The 23,499-nt window shown below is 39.8% G+C and overlaps 1 protein-coding gene across 9 annotated transcripts in view; it reads left to right on the top strand.

Annotated features, from left to right (window-relative positions):
• LTBP1 (latent transforming growth factor beta binding protein 1) overlaps nucleotides 1-23,499 on the top strand; it is a 391,256-nt gene that overhangs the window by 349,204 nt on the left and 18,553 nt on the right. For all 9 annotated transcript variants that reach the window (XM_057309361.1, XM_057309360.1, XM_048222571.2 and 6 more), the window contains 5 exons: nucleotides 10,795-10,971; nucleotides 11,680-11,766; nucleotides 13,651-13,779; nucleotides 14,461-14,601; nucleotides 15,595-15,765. In XM_057309361.1, the coding sequence (XP_057165344.1) occupies nucleotides 10,795-10,971; nucleotides 11,680-11,766; nucleotides 13,651-13,779; nucleotides 14,461-14,601; nucleotides 15,595-15,765 (705 nt within the window). The remainder of the gene's footprint in view (nucleotides 1-10,794; nucleotides 10,972-11,679; nucleotides 11,767-13,650; nucleotides 13,780-14,460; nucleotides 14,602-15,594; nucleotides 15,766-23,499) is intronic.

The raw sequence follows: 23,499 nt of genomic DNA, 5'->3' as shown, positions 1-23,499 counted from the left end.
GAGGGAGGTGTTGCTCTGCATTCCAGTGACCACCACTGTGACACATGAGCCAAAGAGAAAAGACTTTTCATCTCACTTGTTCCTGTACTAGCAAAAACAAGCACACAATCAAAAACCTGGCTGGCCTATAAAAGGATTGGTTAAGTAACTATCTTTTTCTTATTTGTCTTTGGTTCTGTCAAGGAGCACCTCACCCAACAGTATTATTTTGATTGAAGTCACTCACAGATCATAATATCGTACAGTCACTAATGATTCATATGAAGTTTAGGTAGTCAAATATGTGTGGTACAATGTTGAGTGACAAAGCAAGCTCTTCAAACGATTACAGTCTGTGGTGGGAAGGAAGAAGAGAAGACATGTAAAAAGATAATTATTGGAATTAATGGAAATGTAAGCTTTTTCCTTTGTTTTCCAAATTCTTCTAATACTTTAAATTGGAATGACCATGGTGGTCTGCTCTTTTCCAGCTGTGTGGCATATCATTCACCTTTTATGAGTTTTATTTTCTCACTTATAAAATAGAAAGGTTATATTTACCTCACAGAATTATATGAATTTTTAAAAAATCCTATATGTCAGAGTTAATGGCAGAGTACTATAGGAAGTAAGCTATAATCCAAACACTGAAGTGATATCTATTTCCCATCTTTTTAGAATCTGTTCTGAAATGGTGGACCTTTTAACTATTTTTTTTTTTTAGTTTTTTTTTTTTTTTTGGAAGAATGTTTTAGCAACATAGAAGAATGGTTCATTCACTTCACATAGATTTGAATGAGGTACATGTCTGAGATCCTAAACTTGCTCATTTCTTTTTTAGAGATTAATGGTACCTTAATAGGATCGTGAGACCATCTGAACCATTTGGGGGAACTGGAGTAATTCATTATCAACTGCTTCTTAAAACTTTACAGTGATTCATTTTGTAAGCCTTGTTCCTCATCTCCTATTTTTAAGTTTTTCTGTAACAAAGTCCCTCACACTTGCTTTGCTTTTTTCCTCCCTTAGTGTTGTTGCTCTCTCAGTGACTGACTAACTCTTTCTGGAAAGTTCTCCCAGTCAGAGTTCACTAAGTACTCCCCTGTGTTTTTTAAAAAACTTCATTTTGAACACTCAGCTTCATAAATCTTGTCTGCCAATGGATCCATAGTTTCTTTTCCTCTGAACTTTATATCTAATCTTTCCATTTATGGTTTCTTACACATGTCCCCCCATAGTTCTCTGGCTTTTGCTAACTATTGTACATACCCAGTTGTTTTTATTGGTCCGTGTCAGTATAATCTGACTAATTTATATAGTTCCTGGCAACTCTGACTATTCTACCTCAATTTGCATAGTTCTTGGCAAACTTTAACTGATGATATGCAATCTTAAGATTGTCTATGATGACATCTTCATCTGAGCAATTCTCTGTCAGGGTCCTGAGAGACAGGCCAGCTATCACTGCGGGAGGAGATTTCTCCCCCCGACTTCATCAGGGCCAGTAATTGATCTGCTATTTAAAAAGGTGATTGAAGCTGGAAATCCTAAAAAAGATAGTATCCTTTTTAAATATTTAAATTTTAACTTAAAGCATGTAAAGGAACACTCATTTGCCAATCTTCTTAGAATAGAAGTCCACTCTTAGAGTCCTGCATGTCTTGTCCTGCATAAACTCTATGATGCATGATCAACACCACCCACTTTAAAGGGAGTAAGAATTTAAAGGCCTTTGCGAAGTAAATGAGTGTAAAATCCCTCTAGATTTTTATAGTTTTTCTCAATTTTTTTTACAGTTGTCTTATCCACACCTAATTTGATAGCTTTGTTTTTACTGAATCAACTTTAGTCTTTCCAAACCTTGAACTTGTTCTAAAAACAACTCTTCTTAATGCATATTTTATTGATTTGTATACTGTTTAGTTATGTAATTACAACAATTAATACACTGGCGCAGAAGTTTTGAGGATAAACACAGCCGAGTCTTGGTCAGCATCCTGCTCAACATGTGAGAACAGAAGGGTGTGCTCCAACCCGAGAGCAGCCGACTGGCTGGGAGCTTTCTACCTGCTGTGGACATTGCCCACGGTGCTTTTCAGAGGGCGAGAGAACATTGGTTAATGCAACAGGTTGGTTAAATGGTGGCCACTTAAAAGACTTTGTCTCCTACTCCAGTCAAAAGATCTGCTGTTACATAGAACAAAATGTGGTGTACCAAATTTAAGTGAAAGTTTTTAACAAGGATTCAGATTAATAGCATTCTTTATATGGTAGACCAGCAGCTCAGATCTCATCCTTCCTGAAAAGTAATTCAGAAAGGAAAAACGAATTTGCAATACAGGCTGTAACATGGTTACTTGGCTGTGAAGTTTCCCCAAACAGAGGGTATTCTAGCAATGAGCAGTAGCAAATAACCTGTCTCGGAATCATACTGAGGACAGAACTGGAACTGAGGTGTGGATGTCAGGAAGGCAGACTTCAGATCAGTATGCAGATTTGTCTGATAACTAGAGACAGCAGATCACAGTCGTGAATTTGTGGGTGTTTCCCTGGAGGTATCCCAGAACAGGTGGGATACCCATGGGTCGAAGGGCACCCACTTCCAGTAGGATATCGTGCCAGGTCGCCTGTAAGGTACTTTCGAATTTTCATGTCCTAGGATTTTTGTTTCTAAACTACTTCTTGGCTCCTACCTAATTTTTTTTAGGTCTGGCATAATGGTTTTCGCTGCCTGGGCCTTTGGCCACTAATTTACGTTGCTGTACATAGCCTAAAAGCACCTGCCACAGAAATAACTAAAAAATGTCCACGCCACTCATCACATATAAGAGGGTATGCATATGAAATATAGCCTCAGTGCCTGTGATAATTGCTCAATAAAAACTTTATGTCCTTGGGCACTCTAAAGGAAGCAGTAAATATGTAGTCTTGGCAACTGCAGTCCTCAGGCCTTACCCACAAAATGCTGTTCTGTGTCTTGATTGGTGCACAGAGGAGACTCTGGGGTAGGAACTGGGTTTTATTTTTTAAACAGAAGGTATAAGGAAAAGAACACAAAAAGATGTATGTTATCATCGAGACAGGTGTTCCTCACTTGAAGAAAAGCAAATAAGCAACATCAGAAATTAAAAAAAAAAATTGGAGTCATAATTTGCATTATAATTTAATTGTTCTTTACAGAGTTCATTTCAGGGTTTCCTTAAATACCATTTTTCGCTAATGTATTTGAGAGCTTATGCTCACGTCACAAGCTAGGGCCTAGGCTTCTACAACAAGGAAGCACCTTCATGGTTTTCTAAGCCCAGCTCCTGTATTTATGTGTAAGGAAGCCAAGGCCTAGAGAGAAGTTCTAAATGTTCTCCTTGGGATCCTTTGGCTAATACCAGCCAGGAACCCAACTCTGAGATCTTTTCCACTTCACCACTCCACTTCTCAAGGCTGAGGACCCCATGACACCAAATTCTTCTAAAAGTTGGCTTCCTTTTCACTTCATTTCTTTGTTTTGTTTTCATTATTAAAGTAATGTGCATTCTTCTCAGAAATCGGCAAATACAAAAATAGATCAAAAATGAAAGTCCCCTGCAGTGCCACCATCCAGGGATGGTCTCTGTCACCGCACTGATCTCCAGATTCTTACTGGGGACATCCATGCTCCACCTGCCTCCACAGGACTGTCTCCCCTTTGATCCGGGGCTCATGCTCTTTCACCTGCATGAAGCACCTTTCCCTTGGGTCCACGGTGAGCTCCTACGTGCTAAAGCCATTAGTCTCACTGCTCGCTCCCCATGAAACCATTGACAGTGGTTTTCCATCTTCCCTCCCCCTTCTTTTGCCTTTGATTGATTTCAGGACATTCGTCTTCCCTGTATCCTCCTTCCTCTTGCTCTGGTCTTTTTTTTCTCATTCCCAGACTCTTCTTCTGTTGCCCATTCCTTAAATAATAATGTCCTGGGGAGTTGCATGTTCAGGCCTCTTTTTACTCTCTATTCTTCTCTGGGGATATTTAATCCTCTTCTCTGAGTCAACTATTACTTACATGATACGCGCTGCCAAGTAAATATCTTCTGCCTCCTCCTCTCTCCTTGGGGCCGCACTCCTATTTCCAGCTGTCTATTATTGAACCTTTCTCCCAGGGTGTCTTGTAAGGGAATCTGCCCGAAATTATCCAAAACCAAATTCTTTACCATTCCTTCTCCAACCTGTGTTCACTCGTTAATTGCCAAACATCAGTACTGGAAATCCTGACATCATCATACCTTAATTTTTCTCACCATTCATCCAGGCCCTCATAACATCCTGCCAGTTCTACCTCCACAGCGTCCTTCAAAGCTCTCCCCGCTCCTCCCTCCTACGGACCAGTCCCTCAGCATCACTTACCTGGACCGTGGCAGTAACCTTCTGACTTCCCTCCAGCCTCTCCCATCAATCCCTGCTCCTTGCAGTTGTCAACAGTTGATGTTTGCAAAACATGAGTCTGGTTTTACTGTTTTTTTCCTTCCGAGTTGTAATTTAAATTCCAGTGAGTTAACATACAGTGCACGCTAGTTTCAGGTATAGAATTTAGTTATTCATCACCCATGTACAACCCCCGGTGCTTATCCCAACAAGCTTCAACTGCTTACTGCTGTCTACAGCATCAAATCCACCCAAAGTTCAAATCCATCAGCAGGGCAACAGGACACTGATTGATACTCTGTCTTACTCCTTTTTTGCATCCCCTGTAACCTTGCTCACTGCTTAGCACGCATGGTGCCTGACCTGTGGCAGGCACTCAGGAACTCTTGAATCAAATTGCCTGTCGACATTTGAGAGCATATCCCCTCGTATCTCACTATCTCACTCCCAGCTAGTTCTATAGAATTAAAATAGTTACTCATTTTGTCAGAGATAAGGGGGGGCATACTTGAATGAGGAATTATCTATTTATACTTCTGTATAGGGGGGATGGTTTCTCTCTATGCTTAGTTAAGTAACAAGTGAAACAGAAGAAAAAGAGTTTCCCTGCTGTCAAGGGGCACGAGCAAATCATCCTCACGGTTCTGACAATTGAACTCAGACAGCATTCTTGTTCTCTTCCTAGAGAGGTAGGTCCGCTATAGGTTTTATGTATGTACATATTTTTTAAAGGCAGGAAACCACATATAATATCATTCAACTGTTATATTTGGCGGAGTAGGGTTTTTTTTTAATGTGTTTCGTTAACCTGTAAAATAAATTAACGTTGAAAAAGTTTTTTAAAAATAATTTCTGATTCAAAGAAAAGACCTTCTGTAGGAAAAAAAATTAAAGACAGTGAGAGCACAGTATTTAAAATGCAAACATTGTAAAATGCCATAAAACTCCTGAGGTCTTCTTGTGTATTTGTAATGGATCTATACCATAAATGTAGGTAAGTCTAAGGAAAATAGGCTCATTTGTTTGGGGGAGAAAAAAAAAAGTTGGGTCAGGTTTCTTCTCACATTCAGAGAGGATAGAAGAATTTACCAAACCGTGCTTTTACTTTTATGAAATTTTTTACTTGCTCTATCTAGTATCCAAAATAATATCTGAGTTTTTAGTAAAGAGACGTCCGCGTTTGAATGAATTGATAGCAGTGGGTCCAAGTGACAGACTCAGCCTGTGTATGAGCCATTTCGTGTTCTCGAGGTTCCAGGAGACACCCCACTGATGCCCTGGAAATCACGTGGGATCCTAGTGTCTGCCATAAATATGGCCTGAAGACCAAGGGTTTGTACACTTCCTTTTAACCATTTCCAGATATTTTACCTGTCACGTCAGATGTGGCTTTACTGTCCCAGTCATCTTCATACGCCCTCACGACACCTGCGTGTCAGTGTTGCGACTGGACTTTTTTTTTTTTTAAGATTTGATTGACTTATTTATTTATTTGAAAGCACAAGCATGAGTTGGGGGGAGGGGCAGAGGGAGAAGCAGTCTTCCCGCTGAGCAGGGAGCCAGAAGCGAGACTCAATCCCAGGTGCCCTATGACCATGACCGGGCTTTTGCTGCTCTGAAGTCTGCTCTTTTCTCCGCCTCCACATGTGCGCCCTGCTCACCCGCCTCAGTGAGTCACACCCATTTTTCTTTCCTGTGGGGCTTCATTCTGCCTTCAGGAGGCTCCTTTGTCACCCAGCTTTTGCCCTGACTTTCCCAGTTTCCGGTACTTTCTTCATGAATCATAGGCTTTCTCTTTTCCCCACTCACCCCAGCCTGTTCCTGTCTCAGGCTCGCTTCTCCCACTCTCTTCTATTTCTTCACCAGAAAAAGAAACAAAGACAAAGAGCCTTCCTTCACTCTGGCCAGTTTTTATTGCCTGCCTTCTGGGCGGAGGCCCTGAGGGGACTGTTCCAGCAGACAGTGGCCTTGTCCTCTACCTGAGTCAGGAACTCAGCTTTCACTTGTTGCCATGACCTTGCATTCCTGCCCCATCCTCAGGCTCTCCAGGTCACCTTTCCCAACTCCTTCAGCAGACCCCCTCTCCCCTCACCCTGCTCTACGCACACAGACTTCCGGACAGTTGTACATTTTATTCCTCCTCACCCCTGTCACACCATATTTCCTGTCCAATTTTTCAGAATTTATTTTTGAAGTAGTTGGTTCAAATGTCACCTCCTCCAGGCAGCCTTCCATGGTAGCTTTGCCATATGCAGTATGGCTTAGGTCAGCGCCAGACTCCCCATCTGCCTAACTTCTTTAAGGACAGGAACTGTGTGGAGGAATCTTCTCCCATATATTTTTTCTCTTGTGCTTGGCTTTCCCATCTCCATTTTGACTTTCACACCTTTGCCATTGAGGTTAATTAGCCCCTGTTTCCAGTCTTCCTTTTTACTTGTGTCCCTTCCTGTCCAGGCCCTTCCTGTTGTCAGTGCTTGTTTTCTGAAACTCACCAATGGCTCTCTCCTGAATCCCACTTAACACACACAAACACACACACACACACACACACACACACACACTTCTCATCTTGCAAGTGTTTGATAGAGAAAACTAGAGGGAAAAAAAGGAAAGATAATGAATTTCCAAGTTCTCTTTTACTCCTCCTTGGAATATTACACTAGAAATTATTTTCTCATAAAAACATGAGTTGGGGTAAAACATCAGTGTCTGTACTAATTTTAAAATTTAAAAAAGGGGACTAAAGTTTCATGAATGATTGTGTCGAAAGTAATTTGCTGAACAGTACCATAGTTACAGTTTTATAAATTGATGTCTTTTTGAAGACTATGAAAGGTGTTTTATTTGAGGGCATTGTATCCGAGTATTTGTGATGTTACTCTTTGGTCATTGTCAAAATCCTGACTGTCCCAGAAGGGTATGAAGAGGATTAACTCATAAAGGCCTTCAGAATACATTGCAAATGGAAATTGAAAGCAAAAACCCACTTAAAAAGCCCATTTAAAATGCTCATGTCCACTTTAATTAGAAAAATGTTCCAGATTTCCTCAACCTAACAGCAAACCTAAGATTAGACCAAAGAAGGAAACAATCCTGTAAATAAACACCACATCCTCTTCTTTCTGATGAACTAAGAGAGAAGGCGTTTCTAGAAGGTGCTCTTTATAAGTGGCACATATGACTCAACCCACGAGCAAGGGAACATGATGGCCCATATATGACCTTATAGCTACACCCTCCACTAGAAAGGATTATCTGCTGTCCCGTCCCCATTTGTCTCAAAGAGGAGAAAGAAATGAAAAGGAGCAAAGCAAAACAAACTCATGCTAGTTCAGATGCTGAGAAGCTGAGCCCCAAAGAAGAGGTTTGGGGAAAGCAGTAGGCATGACACTTTGGACCCAACCTAAATTGTCTCTCCTGGAAGGTGAGGGTGCTTCATAACCTATACAGTCTGCTTCGCGGACTTACTCTGTGGGTCACAAGAAAGGGCCTTTGTAAAAACCCGCTTCAGAAACACACGTAAAAGGTCCAGAAACTGACTTCTCACCGTCCATACCCTAGGATTAAACTACACAAATTGCTGTTTATACACAGATGTTATGCCAACCTCTTAATAAAAGTGAAAAATGACATCTGAAAATACCGGAGGAGAGGTAGTTTATTTCTTAGAAGTCTGTGGCTGGAGGTATGTGGTGTGGCTAATCTTATTCATAAAATCTTTAAGAAAAATAAAATTCATGCTTTTTCATGCTTGGCACTTTTATGTCCCTTGATTAGATCTCTTAAAATCATTTTGCGATAGAACCATTCCTCCCGTGGTAACAGTGACCTAAACTCATACAGAGATTTTCTAAAGAAATCACATTGCATTGTGTTTACTGCTCAGTTTTCCCCCAGTAGAAAAATGCTCTAGGAAGTTCATTATTTAAAGGTTAGAAAGATAGGGAAATTGCCTTTTTTCACAGAACGACCTTTGTGGACCCGTTTTTTTTAAAAGAATTTGCGTCTCTTTCCAAACACCGATGAGGGCCTTACTAACCCCCAATTTCAGCTGTGTAAACACTGAACTTTCAATCTGCTTGGAGAAAAAATAAAACTTATAACAACCAATGTAAAAACCTGAATAATGCAGTGATATTATTGGTTGTTTCCCTTATGCAATAACTTGTGAGTTTCCTTCCAAAGAAAAAGGAAAACAAAGATAATGTTATTTCTTAGTTTCTGGGCTATGAGTAAAACAAACACTGTAGGAAACACACTAAATATATATGGTATTTATATGTGAATATAAACATGTATGTAAGTATGTAAAGTTTTTGACTAATACAGAAGCCTGTGGTGTCTGATTACAGATGAATACAGCAATCTTCGTGATGCCCTACTGTATGGTATTCCATTTTGTAACAAATACTTTGAACTTCGAACACAAGAAGAAAACAGTTATTCAGCCCTCTTTTAGCACAGACTGTAAACTTGATTGACAAACTAATTTTGTTGCTGCTTTGATTTGTATTTCTAAACGCCCCCATTGATAGCTAGCTGCTCTTTTAGTTCAACTGAATAAAATGAGCAGAATTGAACTAGTAATAGGCTGTCCATTTATTCACAAGTGTTGGGGGGAAATTTGTAAAGTTTTCTACAGGGCTCTTGACGGATTTTAACAATAACTTAAAGTGCCCTTACGTTTCCCAGAGAATTCTGTGGATAAGAGCTTGGAACCCCACCTGAGGAGAAGGAAGTGGTGGTCGTCTGTTCCATCCATGTGGGCAAAGCACATTTCTGTCTTCTGCACGCTTGAAAGCTAGAGGAGACGAGGGCTGTGGCAGGTTTTATCTGATTTCACACACAAGGAAATGATTTAAAACCGCTTCATAAACTGCTGTAGAAATCAGCATTTCTGCTTTTTCCTGGACACTTATTCTAGGTTGGAATTTGTTATCAGCTATTAATGCTAACGGAGAGTCCAGACTGAATTATGTCAAAGACAGAATGATCTAAGAATTAGCCGGGATCAAGTGTGAAAGGGATCTTTTACATTCTCACTGATGTTCTGTGTTTTGAGAGTAATGTATACGTCAGTTTTGTTTGTCGTTTTGCCTGTTTTCTTCGCCGTAGGAGGAAAGAAAGGGTAGTAGCTTCTCTGATACAATTCTATAAACTTCTATTTTAGGAAGACTTGCTATTTGGTATATTAATCTGGTTTTCACAGTCAATCTGGCCCTGCCAAAATAAATATATAGGACGCTATTGTGAAAATATCTCATTAAGCTTTCCTAATAATACAATTATCTACCAACTGCAAAACAAAGGTAGGTGTTGACATTAAAGTCTTATCCTCACTGGCAAATGTTTTTCCTTTGTCCCTGTAGTTTCTTTGTGTCTAAGAATCTGGAAACAGCAGCACTCTAATGAAAATATTTCATTGGAATTAATCTGAGTAATTGCAATGGCAGTGGTCACCTTTTAATTTGATACAGCATAAAGTAAAAACTATTAATAAGCTCTGAAACATAGGCAGTAATTTGAACTCTACAGGGTATGGTAGGGAAGAGATTAGACTATTTTACAAGTCTCGTCTCAAAATATTGATCATTTTTTAAAAACACACTCTTGTTCATAGACTATAAACCTGATGGGATTAAATCATTATTTATTTATTATCATTATTATCTGAAAGTAGGTGGCTTTTGTTCTCGTTGTTTGTATTCTGTCCTATCACTTTGTCTTTTCTCACAGAGGGTTAAACGAGTCTGTTGGAAAATACATTCCTCTAGAACACACGTGAGCCAGACTAGAACCCAGCCTTGAAATTCTACCCTGAGGCTTAGCTGGTACTCATTATTTCATTCAAAGCCCTATTTCGTAGCAATTGAAGTAGACTTTCAGTAACAAAAGGTTACTTTATAGAATTTAGGTTATTGCAGTGTTTTTCTAGTTATCTTACGCTGCCTTGTTCTATTCAGAAAAGATTGGGGCATGGTTGACTCAAATAACCACCTAAGAGTTAAATATTTTGTGTGGCCCCACATCTCTGGTCAAATGTTGGGGAAAATTTTCATCGATTTAAGTAGGTGTTGTAACTCATATAGAACGGCTCTATGTTTGGCAAGAAAGCAGATACGGAAACTCTCGTCACGGCCAAACGTACAAGAATAAAGTAATTGGTTAACGTAAAAGGAAATGATTTTGACAGATTTACACTCTTGGGGTGTGTTAAAAATCCGTCAAAATTCAGGATTCCAGGGCATTTTTATCTTGCAGTGGTAGAATCCACCGCTGAGAGTAAAAGGCCGCTTTGTGTAAGTGAAATGTTGCTGACCCGCCCCGCCCGCCCTTTTTACCATTGTGTCTTCTGCTCTGTTGTGGTACAGAGCTGATGGGTCCCGGAGGTCCTCTTTTTACTTTCTCCTCTCTATTTAGACTTAGATGAAGATCAACCCAAGGAAGAAAAGAAAGAATGCTACTATAATCTCAACGACGCCAGTCTCTGTGATAATGTGCTGGCCCCCAATGTCACCAAACAAGAATGTTGCTGCACCTCCGGGGCCGGGTGGGGAGACAACTGTGAGATCTTCCCTTGCCCTGTCCTGGGGACTGGTAAGAAGCAGCTGAGTGGTGTGTTCGTACTTGGGTCTGGTCCTGTGGTGTCCAGGGCCTTGGAATATTCTCATTTTGGTCTCTGCATTGAAGCCTTGTAATGATGGCATTGCCTGGGACCTGCCATAGCGGAACTTAGATGAGATTACCTTACAGTCCATTTCATTCGGGGCTAGGACCATCCCCGTCATCCAACCTCCAGATGAAATTTTAAACTTAACTTCAGTCCGTCACAGAATATACAGTTACATTGAGGTTCCATATGATATGTTGGCAGAAAGCTGATTCAGTTTTATTCCATTTTTCAAAACCAGTCTTTTTTGCTAAAACTGACACCACCTTATCCGTAACTAGAGCTTGCATATTTAGCCTAAGATCTTGCTTGAATGGAATCCTACTAAACTTTTTTAAAATGTGAGAAACCACAGTGATGGAGAGGTAAGTCATCACATCAGTTAAAACATAGGTAAATAAAAGGAGACTGTTTTAAAATTATAAGTAAACTTACTTACAAAGTCATTAGATTTATTTGCACCTACTCTGTAATTTTGGAGATTGTACTGAATTTATTTGCCCAAATTAGGTGACAAGATTTGCCTTAAAGTTACTGAGTCTGACAAAGAAAAACTGAATTTAAAGCACAAATTAATGGAGGATGTTCTTTTTTTTCCTTCTTTTAACTCTTTTTTTGGTCTCTCCTGAACTCAGCTGAATTCACCGAAATGTGTCCTAGAGGGAAAGGTTTTGTCCCCACTGGAGAATCCTCTTACGAGATGGGTGGTGAGAACTATAAAGGTCAGAATCAAACAGAAATGAATTTGCAACACACGTGTGTATCATCATTCAAGTAAAAGCCTGACTTGGGTTCGACTGAATTAAAGTTCTTCTAATCATGGAAACTGATTAGAAAGCCTTTAATTCTTCTACTGGGGGGCCCCTGCGGACTCTGGGCAGAGCTGTATCTTGGGATTTGGAACATGTAGGACCATTTGGCCTTGGGATGTCATGTTAACCTCCTGAGTTTCCATCTCTTCCTGTCTGAGATAGGAATAATGTCTCCGAGGTTTATCATGAGAATTAAATGAGATAACATACTAAAAATACTTACCACAAAATTCTGTACCTAGGAGGTGCTTTTATCAATTTATTCTTTTACTCCAGACATATGTTAGAAATAATATAAGTTAAGACCATATAATTTTGGCTCTCATTATTTTGGTCTCTGTGGTCATCAACAAAGCTAAGATTCTTGCCCTTTTTAGAACTCATCCTACTGTGGCTAAGATACTTTTACTGATTGCTAGGGATTCCTCATAAAGAATAGAAAAGAAGAAAACTAAAGTAGATGTGTTAATATATTTAATGCTATTAGTCCATATTTCTAAAATAAGTGCACAGACTTTTTGATAAAACTTAAACCACATGTATGAATATTCCCTTGTTAACCACTCACTTTTGACAGTTCCATGATAGAGATATTATGACCTCTTATATACAGTGTGGGTTTTTTTCCCCTTTATAGTTTAATATTGAAAATGGCTAAGTAGCTGGAATATGGACTAAACATTTTTATTGTCCATCCATTGTTGAGAACTAGTGTTTTAATCATAGTCGGTAGCTGGATAAGAAATTCCATATGTGCTTTTTAAATATATTAATGATTTAGTCCAATTAAATAACAAGAAGACTTGGTTTGCAGTATGTGTTTAATGCTTTTCAAGTTCACAAATATCCTACTTTGTTTTTGCAGGGATATAGTTAAATCTCACTTCATATTATGGAACAGAGCCCTGATTTTACCATAAAGTCACCCCCTCTCATATAAAAATAAGTTCCTCCTCACCCTGTCTTAGCAGTGCTGTAAATGGTTGGAATATTAGTTGCAGATCCAAACAGCTATGTATTATGGACTTGACTTTGCCATTTTCCAGCTGTGCAACTTTGAGTGATTCATCTATGGAGCCTATGATTTTTTTTTAATGACGTGACATTTGCTCTAAAATGCTAGAACTGATGATAATAATAATAATAGCAGTGAAAGCAAGGGGTAACAGTTTTGGGGAGTCTATGGAGTCTTCTACATGGATTTTCTCATTTAATTGTTTCAGTGCTATTAGGTAGATGTTCCTGTTGTCCCCAACTTACCACTGAGTAAACTGAGGTTTGCAGATGGAGAGCACTATAAATTCTGTGGGGGAGTGGGTCTGCCAACACCGTTAGCAGCTTGTGCTTTTATTAACTGGTCATTATCACCAAGAAAGAAGCCTCACCAAGTTCCATCAAACTCTTCGTGGGAGTGTTCTTCATCTCAACTAGTTAATGGGCCAAAATACACATTTATAGAAAGGCACTTTTCTTAAAAGGTATATTCTTATGAAAATATTGTTGGTTGCATTGTGAAATCCATAGAGTATTTCATCAAATAGGAGGTAGCACCCCAGAAATCGTATTGACAAAAAGACCTTCTCCAATTTTTGGACATTGTTCCCTAGATATCACAGATTCTGTTTCCACATCTGTGAGTTAGGGCTAACTTAAAGATTTTTCTGTTGTTGTATCTGAAGATTCTTTGGACTATGAATATTATAATATCTAACTTGAAGCCCCATATTGGTTAAACTCTTGTTTTTAACTGAAAGACCAAAGCTAACTGTTCTCTTTCTCCATTTTCCCCCATAGATGCGGATGAATGCATGCTCTTCGGGCAAGAAATCTGCAAAAATGGCTTCTGTCTGAACACTCAGCCTGGTTACGAATGCTACTGTAAGCAGGGGACATACTATGATCCCGTCAAACTGCAGTGCTTTGGTAAGTATTAAGAGGCTACATGATGCTGTGAAAATCTACACACAGAAAAAAATTAGTAGTGCTATGTAGTAAAAACAATTCCCTTGCAGCTACATCACATGTCGAAAAGATCTTTAAATGTTTTATGGATCTCTTTCTTGAGCAAGATTTAAGAAAATAAAAAACCTCCGCACTACTAGTTGAACAGATTTCAAGCAAAGAGTTAATATTCAATGTGGAATTATAATTCAGGTCACTGGTTTAACTGAAGTGTTCTTTTGGTCTGGGGAGCCTCCTGTTTCATCACTCATACCATGCAAGTGAAAGTCATTTTTAACTACTGACCCAGACTTTAAGGCTTAAGCAGAAAACCATATACACTAGGCAGAAAAACATAGCAAAAGGAAATAATTTTAAAACTATCATAAAGAGGCATTTTATCTTAAATTTCTAAGCATATCCTGTTCCTAAATGTTTTCTTTCTTTCTTTAATGTCAGCAGCAGCAGGGCACCATTATTTTTCCAATCAATACAATTTAATATTTTTAGAGTCAGAGCTGTTCTCTCTTGGATGATGATGTGTAGTTAATTAACATGTGGCAGCCCTTGGAATCTGGACTAAATTTAACAGTGTGTAAAATTTGGGAAGTGTACGAGGTACCACTGATTGCTGATTCTCTTTAATAATTTTGTTCTCTTAAGATATGGATGAATGCCAGGACCCCAATAGTTGTATTGATGGCCAGTGCGTTAATACAGAAGGCTCTTATAACTGCTTCTGCACCCATCCAATGGTCCTGGATGCTTCAGAGAAAAGATGTATACGACCAACTGAATCACACGGTACGTTGGGATGTGAGAGGCAAGTCTCAGTGCAAATAAACGGCAAGGTTTTCCTTTTGACTGAAATGTGAGCTACTGGGAAAGAGAAAAATGGACTCTTCGGGTATTTTGGAGTAATTAAAATGAGATGCTAAAAATAATAAAAGAGAAATAATTACCTGCGTATCATCAGCATGTAGGAAAGTCAATACCCTGCACATATTTATTTAGCGGATAACAGAATAGAGATTGGCTGAGCAGATCGCAGAACTGTTCTCCACCTGAGGATTTGCCCCATTTCATCCTCATAGGCAACTGAGGATGGCATGAGTTCAGAGAAGGATAATCAGGTTTGTTTGACTGCACTGGAGAACACAGATGAGGCTGGGTCAACAGACGGTGGAATCCAACAAGGCAGTGGAGACCCCTGGTGTCCGATGATTGGAATCCCTGTTCATCCCCAATGAGATGATGTGCTACTCATAATTGTCATAATTGATCTATCCGTCATCACTGTCAGGAACTACTTTGGATGACGTCAGTTGAAAGGCAGGAAGTTTGGAGTTGAGTACTCTAGCAGGAAGTGTCACTAGTCCAGGGCTTTGGCGGATGAATTGGGTGAAAAAGCATGAATCTGCAAAGTGTTATGTAAAAAGAAATGGTAGGATTTCACAGAAGAGTGAATGTAAAAAAGGAAAGATTAGAAAATCAGAAGTGCTTTAGGATTATGGAGTATAGAAGACAGTGTGGTGCTTTCTATAATGATGGGAAGCTACAGAGGGAGGGATTTAATTGGAACATGATGGGCAAGTTGAATTTCAGCTGGTGGAATGACACCCAGTGGGAGATGACAGAGGTTTGATCCATGGAAAGGCCAGGCTGGCTTCAGACTTGTACTTGGAAGTCACTCTTAGAAATAGAGATGGAAACTTTGAGACTCACTGGCTTCCAGCACACTGTTTATGAAATAGGAATAACAGTGCGATTGTCATGGAACCATGTTTTCCCTTTCAGAACAAATAGAAGAAACTGATGTCTACCAAGACCTGTGCTGGGAACATCTGAGTGAGGAGTATGTGTGTAGCCGGCCTCTCGTTGGCAAGCAGACAACTTACACAGAGTGCTGCTGTTTGTACGGAGAGGCCTGGGGTATGCAGTGTGCCCTCTGCCCCATGAAGGATTCAGGTGAGCCCTGATCCAGTTCCTTCTGCTGGAGTTCATCTCCCCTCCTTTGGAGCCTGACAGTTGTTTTACTTCTGTATCTTCATCTTCACTCCTGATTTCTTACTTTCATCAGAGGTGTTGGGTGTGGGTGTGCTCCAGTCCACACCCTGTTATGAATTTTTGAAACCCTCGTTTTGTTTCACCAAAGAATGACAAATGACCCAAAGAAACATCATGCAAATTAGCAATTGTGGCATAGATCTTTGGAACTTATATCTCCGGATACTTCCTTTTTTTTCTACAGTCTTTCTCATGTCTAACAGTGTCTACTTAGAGCAAAAATTATTAGAGACTGTAGAAAATCTTTGTAGGTCAAAGTCCTGGTTTTTATGCCTCTTGGTGAGAGGGATCAAACAGGGGTTAGAACATTAAAGGAAGAGAGTAGGAAGTAAGTGAAAATGTATTTGAACAAATGTCCTTTCATTTCAAGGGTTAGATCTGAGGATAAACCTTTGGTCAAATGGAAAATGCAACAGCTAGGCACCAGGTTTATCCCGTCTCCTTGTGCTGGGGGAGGACTGGGAGGTGCTGACTCTGGGCTGTTTGGTGACTGCTGGCTTGTCCGGTATCTGCTTACTTCTTCTCTTCTTACCTTTGTAGCCACTTACTGCTCTTTAAAGGAAAGCCCTTGAAAGTGTTTGGCATATCATTTTGTCTTTGGCTATGAAATTGATTTGCTAAAGCTGGAAAGATACCATGTGGGTATAAAATGAAGGAGTTTATAATAAAAAAAATTCTGAGAGTGGTCAAGAGGGGAAGAATTTCTCAAAAAGAGGAAATGCATTAATTTTCAGTTCATTAGAATGCAACTTTCAAGCTATTTTGTAGCTTTTCAAATTGGCAATAATGTAAAGCCAATGTAGCATAAAAAAGAAAATGATTTGAAATGCCATAAAAGAAAAAGGACTTGCAAAGGATAAAGAGCAAATACATAAAGAAATAGATGGTGATGATAGTAGCCCGGGACTAGAAAGAAGATGGGCTCTGGGGCCAGACAGGCTAGGTGGGGAATCCAGAACTGCCCATTGAGGAAAATAACCTCACCCAGCACAACCCATTTGTAAAACAGAGGCGTTTATGTCTTGTGGGGTGGTTGAGGACGGGGATAGTGCAGGTAGAGCAGAAACACAGGGAGGGGTGCAGTTGTTAGCAGTGCTGTGGCCTCTGTTCTGGGAGGCAGGTGCCACACGGAAAGGAGAGTAAAATCCATAGGACGTGAGCACGTCGGGACTTGTGACATCTCACAGTGTTCTGATAGATCATTTTACTTAGCCAGTGGTTTCTGTTGCTTAATTTTTTTCAAAAATAGCATATACCCCTTCTAAAGAATTAATCCAAGATACTCTATCCCTCTTCACCTACCCCATCACAGTTGAACTCCGCTCCTCAAAGTTATTCATTCTTGGCAGTTGGGTTTTTTTTTTTAATCTTCCAGCCTTTTCCCTACATATTAATTATTGTTATATAGTTGTATTTATATCTGTATTTTTTAAAGATTTATTTATTTGAGAGAGAAAAAGAGGGAGTGGGGAGAGGGACAGAGGGACAAAATCTTCAAGCAGACTCCCTACTGAGTGGGACTCAAAGACATGGGACTAGAGCTCAGCGCCCATGAGTCCATGACCCTGAGATCATGACCTGAGTCCAAACCACGAGTTAGATGCTTAACCGACTGAGCCACCCAGGTGCCCGTATGTTTAAGAGCATATTTAAAACTGAATTCCATATAATCTATAAGACACTTCGTTTTTTGTTTTACGCTTCAGCATCTCTGAAATTGGGAGTTTCTTAAAACTGACGGCATCAAACAATGGCCACAAGGCTTTTTTTCACATTTTAATAATGTCTGTTACATCAGAACGCTTGCTATGGTCTGTGGAATCTTAGACTCGATGGAAGATGGTAACTTTTACATGGCTGCACAGACTGCTTTATGGATGTATAAGGTCTCTTTCATCACCTCCAGCCCTGGAATTCTGGGTTGTTTGGCTCTCCCACCCCTTGCCTCAATCTCAATTTTCCTGTTATAAACCCGGCTGCAGGGAACCTTCATGTTTGTATCTTACATACACCTGCAGGAGAAAATCCTACAAATGAAAATGCTGGGTCGGGAAGTAGGTACACTTAGTTTTACTATATTACTCTGAACCTACTGTGCAAATTTGCACTCACCTTGGCAGCATTTGAAATGACTCTTGCCTCATACCCTTCTACCCTTTGGTGTTTGCAGTCTTGAAAAATGTGTTTATCAGATGGGTGAGAAAAATATCATACATGTGTCCTCTTATTTCTAAGGAATTAGAGCATCTTTTTTGTGTTTATAGGTGATACGTATTTCTTTGTCAGGGAATTGTTTCTCATATTCTTTGCCCATTTTTTTTTTTTTGTTGGACTTGGTGTCTTTTTCTTATTAATTTGTAGGAGCTTTGTACATATTCTGTTCACAACCCCAACATTCGGATTATGGTATCTATGCTTGTCTCTATGGAAATGTCTTTATAGAGATTCTGCACATACTTGAATTTTATTCTGTCCCTGTTCTGATCCTGTGATATTAAGTATTTACTGCATATAAATCTGACAAGCCAGTGCCTTTGAAAATCAAATTTAATCGACATAATTTTTGGAAGAATAGTCAAATATGTTGCTGTTAGGAATTAATTTTAGAATATTGCACCAGTTATTTTTAACTGAGACTTAACACATTTTTTAATGTAAATGTGAACAAATACGTGTGAACAAATACATACTGTGTGATATTTTTAGGAGGGGATGGGGTATCAGCAAAAGATTGGTACCCATTGCCAAATTTAAAAGTAATAATTAGCATTGCTAATTATAACAGCATTATATAATTATAATAATTAGCATTGCCACACTCTTTTGGTTTATATATGCACAGTACTTAGAATAAATTCTCCAGAAAGAATCTCTAGCATGTAGTCCACCAAATCCTCAAAGTCAGTGATTTTCAATCTTTTATTTTTTAAACATTGGTAATCTTTTGTCCACTGAATTGTTATTTTAACCTCCAATATATAAATTCATTAACCTCAAAGCTGCTGGGGGAACTGGCTGGAAGAAGAGATATTTATGCTCTTGAGGTATCTGTGAAAGGACCCCAAGGTTCCAAAGAACACATATGGAAAACTGTTGTTCTAAATGGTTTAATGGGAGGATAGGAGTAAGTTAAGCAACCCAGAAGGGATATTTCTGTTATACCCTGAAGATTATGGGCCTAGAACTACACTTAGGAGTCATTTATTCTGAAAGTTAAACAGGTTTCCCAGTGGTCCAGCCTGGGACCAGCCTGCATTGCCTGGATTAGCACTTGACATTCTAGTTGTATCTACAGCAAACCATCTTCCACTGAGCGTTTCTGCTGGCATAGAGTCCCTAAGGGGAGCCAGAGCATAGAGGTCAGTACAGGGGCTCTGGAAGCACATCGCCTGCATTTGAATCCTGCTTGGGCAACTTCTTATCTATGCAACCTTATTACTTTGTCTCCCTGTGCCTCGGTTTCCTCATGTGAAAAAAATTTCACCTACCTCACACGATTGTTTTAAGAATTGAGTAAGTTAGGGGCGCCTGGGTGGCACAGAGGTTAAGCGTCTGCCTTCGGCTCAGGGCGTGATCCTGGCGTGATGGGATCGAGCCCCATATCAGGCTCCTCCGCTATGAGCCTGCTTCTTCCTCTCCCACTCCCCCTGCTTGTGTTCCCTCTCTCGCTGGCTGTCTCTATCTCTGTCGAATAAATAAATAAAATCTTTAAAAAAAAAATTGAGTAAGTTAATGCATGAACACCTAGAATGGTCTTTGACACATCCAGAAGATATTAGCAGCTGTAGCTACTTACTGTAAGTGACTCAGGTCAAGTGCATTTTCAAATGTAACTGAAATCGGAGGATCTTATAAAATACACAATTACCTGATAGCGTCTGAACATGAATTAAGGATAGACAAATGCAGAAGTAATTGTTCTTGTAGAAGACTTGCTTTTCGAGACAGCTGCTTCATAAATATCAGTGGGCATGCCAATTACCTGTACCTGGACATCTTATCAAAAAACAGATTCTGGTTTCTAGGTACCAAGAGGTGGGCAGGACTCAGCGTCCCTAGCAAGTCCCAAGATAATGCGGATGCTGCTGGTCCTCAGACCACACTCACAAAGATGTTCTAGAGACATCTATGAGCATCCTCCTGGATCGTGTTAAAAACCAACCTTAAAGCTGTTACCAGTTGTGCAAAGGGGAAGCAAAGAATGTGTGATTTTTCAAACGCATTTTCTCATCATTTCTGTCATTGACTCTTTTAAATATGCTGCTCATGGATATCTTGAGAGTTGAAAAGGACCCCATTGTCTGTGTGTTCGTGGAAGCCCTGGATTCATCCAAGCCTCTCAGGCACTGAACCGTCCAGTTTCCCTCAGAGCTCAGCGCTGCTTTGGGGAACAATTAGTTACTGATGGAAATAGTGCTGGAGAAATTTGAGGAATAAATCGCAGCACTTGTCATCAGCCTTGAGCATTAAAGTGCAGTGCAAAGTAAAGCTTTGGCTGTGGAGCAGGCTTTCACACTTCTGGTCCAATAGGTCGTGGGCACGAATTCTTGCGAAGCCAGCAGCTACGTCTGAGAGTACTGGTCGTTGGAGGGGATAGGAGTGGCTTGTTCAGTAGTGTTCTCTGAGGTTAGATGGCATCTCGAGGATTGGTACCACATGGCAGGGAAGGAGTGGAGGGGGACAGATTGTGTCCAGGCAACTTTACATGAGGAGAATTGCATAGTCGTGTAATTCAGTACATTCCTGGGGCTGCTGCAGATCCCATCTTCATCCTCTGCTGAAGTCATGGCGGCCAGACAGCAGGCATCAGCACAGGGTCCAGGTGATGGACGGAGACCCTGCCGGTGGGACAGTGCACAGTTTGTTGAAGGCATCGTGTGCTGGCAGCCTTCCCATCCTTGACCTCTGGAGGCCTCAGTGCCCTTATTCCCGCTCCTCCTGCCTCTTCTTCTCCTTCCTCTTTCTATATCTTTGGATGCTGCCTGCTTTTAAAATGTTTGAGGAGAGGGGCCCTTGAGTTGCTTTGGGAGGACCCGCAAAATTGAGCTCTTTATCATGATATATCCTTCCAGACTCTGGGAGAAAAAAAGCTGTTTGGAAAACCAAGTCAGGGAAGACAAACCACTGTATCCATATCATAAACAAGACTGGGAGAAACTGTAGCTTTAGAGCTAGGGGATGAGGGTCAGCCAAATGAGAACTGGTGTCTCATTAGCTGTGCTTTAGAGTCTTGCGCACGGTGGGAATAATAACACTATATATTCTGTGGATTAAGGGACGAAAGCAAGGCAGTAATTCTTGGTAAGTAAAACTCGGTGGTGATGTCTTGCATTTATCTAAAATGGGATTTTTAATATTTTTAATATTTTTATTGCTTACTCTTAAAAACATAAACTTCAGTTTTCTGGAAAATGTACCTATGAATTGCAAGAGATACGGGATGCCGTTATCGTGTGGAAATAAAAACCCTTTAACCCGCCTGTGAAAGAAAATTAGACACACTTGAATACTGGAATCTAAAATACCCAGTGTTTCAGAGCCTGAGTGGCTCAGTCGGTTAAGCGTCTGGCTTTTGATTTTAGCTCAGGTCATGATCTCAGGGCCCTGGGATGGAGCCCTTGGGGGTGGGGAGGCCTCCATGCTCAGTGGGGAGTCTGTTTGAGAATTCTCTTCCTCGGTTCCTCCCCCTGCTCACGCTCGTGTGTTTGTGCGCGCGCACGCGTGTTCTCTCACTCTAAATCTTTAAAACATAATAATAAACAACAAAATACCCAGGGTTCCCAGTGTCGTGGCTATCTTGTTAAAATAATTAGACTTTTGTTTAGTAAATTATTAAAACAATTAGACATTGTAAGTAAATTGAACATAAAGACTTAAGGTCTTGATCTAAAACTTTGAAGAAATTTGATGGGACACTTGGTGTGTTGGGACAGTGCCACCTATTGGTAGTACAATGTACTGCACTACAGGTGTTAGACCCTCCAAAGTTCTCTTAATGAAAGTCGGGTGTAGAAAGGTGAGAGTAGTTTAAAAATAAAAAACCTCTAAGGAAACCAGTGCTGCAAAAGAAGGGAAAATATTAAAACAATTTTTATAAAACACTACTGTTGATCAAAATGCAGAGGAATGGTCCTCTCAGTTTTGCTGAGAGAACAGTTGGAAGATAGAAATGTATAGATACATTTGGTGCAGAAATTCTAGTTCTGGGGATACAGATCATGCTTGTATTTGACTGCCAGGGGGAAAAATATAATCATTACAGCAGAAGAAAAGTTTGAAATCAATTCTGTCATTAGGGAATTTGTAAACTTATAAGCAAGGTGCAATTAGGAATAAGAAGTATGGTTGAAAAGCAATCTTAAATTATTTATAGTTTACCTGTGTTCAGTTTTAGTTAAATCACTTACGTATTCCTTCCTTCATTTCATTATTTACTGCACACCTGCTCTGCACTAGCCAAGAAATTTTGGAACAAATGTACAGTTTGCATTTATATGAAGTGTAAATTTTAATTCTGTAAAATTCACATACTATACAATTATGTTACTAAATTAGAGTAGTTTTTCCCTAAATGTTATCTCATGTTAATGTGCACATGACACCCTGATTTAATAAATTCTCCATTTGCTGCAACACCAAAATTTTTAATACTTCCTGACAGCTAACCTACCCCCAATTTTTTCATATGGTTTTGCAAAAGGGAAAGACTTTGGAATCTGTTTCTGAACACTTGAGCTAGTGATTTCTTCCATATCCATGCACGGCTTTTACAGGTTCCCAAATATCTCCATGTAAGAAGTTTCATAATACCCTTGGAGGTGTGAAGGAAGACAGGGATTTGAGTCATGGACTGAACTTGAAAAAATATTGTAACTGGGCAGTGGTTGCAAAAGCCCTTTCAGCAGTCATGGTTTAAAGCCTTTTCCAAGAAACATGTTTCCAAAGAATGTTAATAATAACTTTGGAACATCCTCCATGTGAGGCATGGTGAGTGGTCACTGCCTTCGGCTTAGGCAGCCCAGGGATCGCATTCTGTTTCTGGCAAGGCTTCTATCGACTGCACTGGACAAGTTACTTTAGTTTCCTTTGCCCAAAGTGGAGAACTCTTGTGAAGGTATATGGTAATTAATACTCTCTGAGTACGAAAGCATTTATCATTTTTGATTGGAGATCCTGAATATTATGATTAAAGGAAGTGTAGCTGTTAATAAATTATAGTGGAGAATTAAAATTGGCCTGGAAAGATATAAAAGGCCTCCTAAATTCCAGCTACCATGCCTGCACGCATAGTGTAGGCCGTAGATATGCAGAGTGCTGGTCCAGTTCTTGGGGATGTAATTCTTGGTATCCGTGGGACTAGATTAAATTGGATACTGACCGAATGGAATGGCAAGTAAGCAATGTATGTTGTTTCTTATGGAAGAGATTTATTGACTTCCTCTTGCTCCTCCCAGAGAAGAGCAAAAATGCATTTCTTACTACAAAAGGACTATTGCAAAATAAATTTTAGTAGCTAATTATGCACGTACAGCTTTGTGATGTGATTAGGTTAGTTTCCTTACTTGTAAAATGGCAGTAGCAACAATAGGTCGTTGGAGGGTTAAATGTGATAAATGTATGGGAGATGCTTGGATT

The sequence above is a fragment of the Ursus arctos genome, unplaced genomic scaffold (assembly GCF_023065955.2).
Source record: "Ursus arctos isolate Adak ecotype North America unplaced genomic scaffold, UrsArc2.0 scaffold_8, whole genome shotgun sequence".
Lineage (NCBI taxonomy): Eukaryota > Metazoa > Chordata > Mammalia > Carnivora > Ursidae > Ursus > Ursus arctos.
Note: the sequence above shows the minus strand (reverse complement) of the source record. Positions and strands in the feature narration are given on the sequence as shown.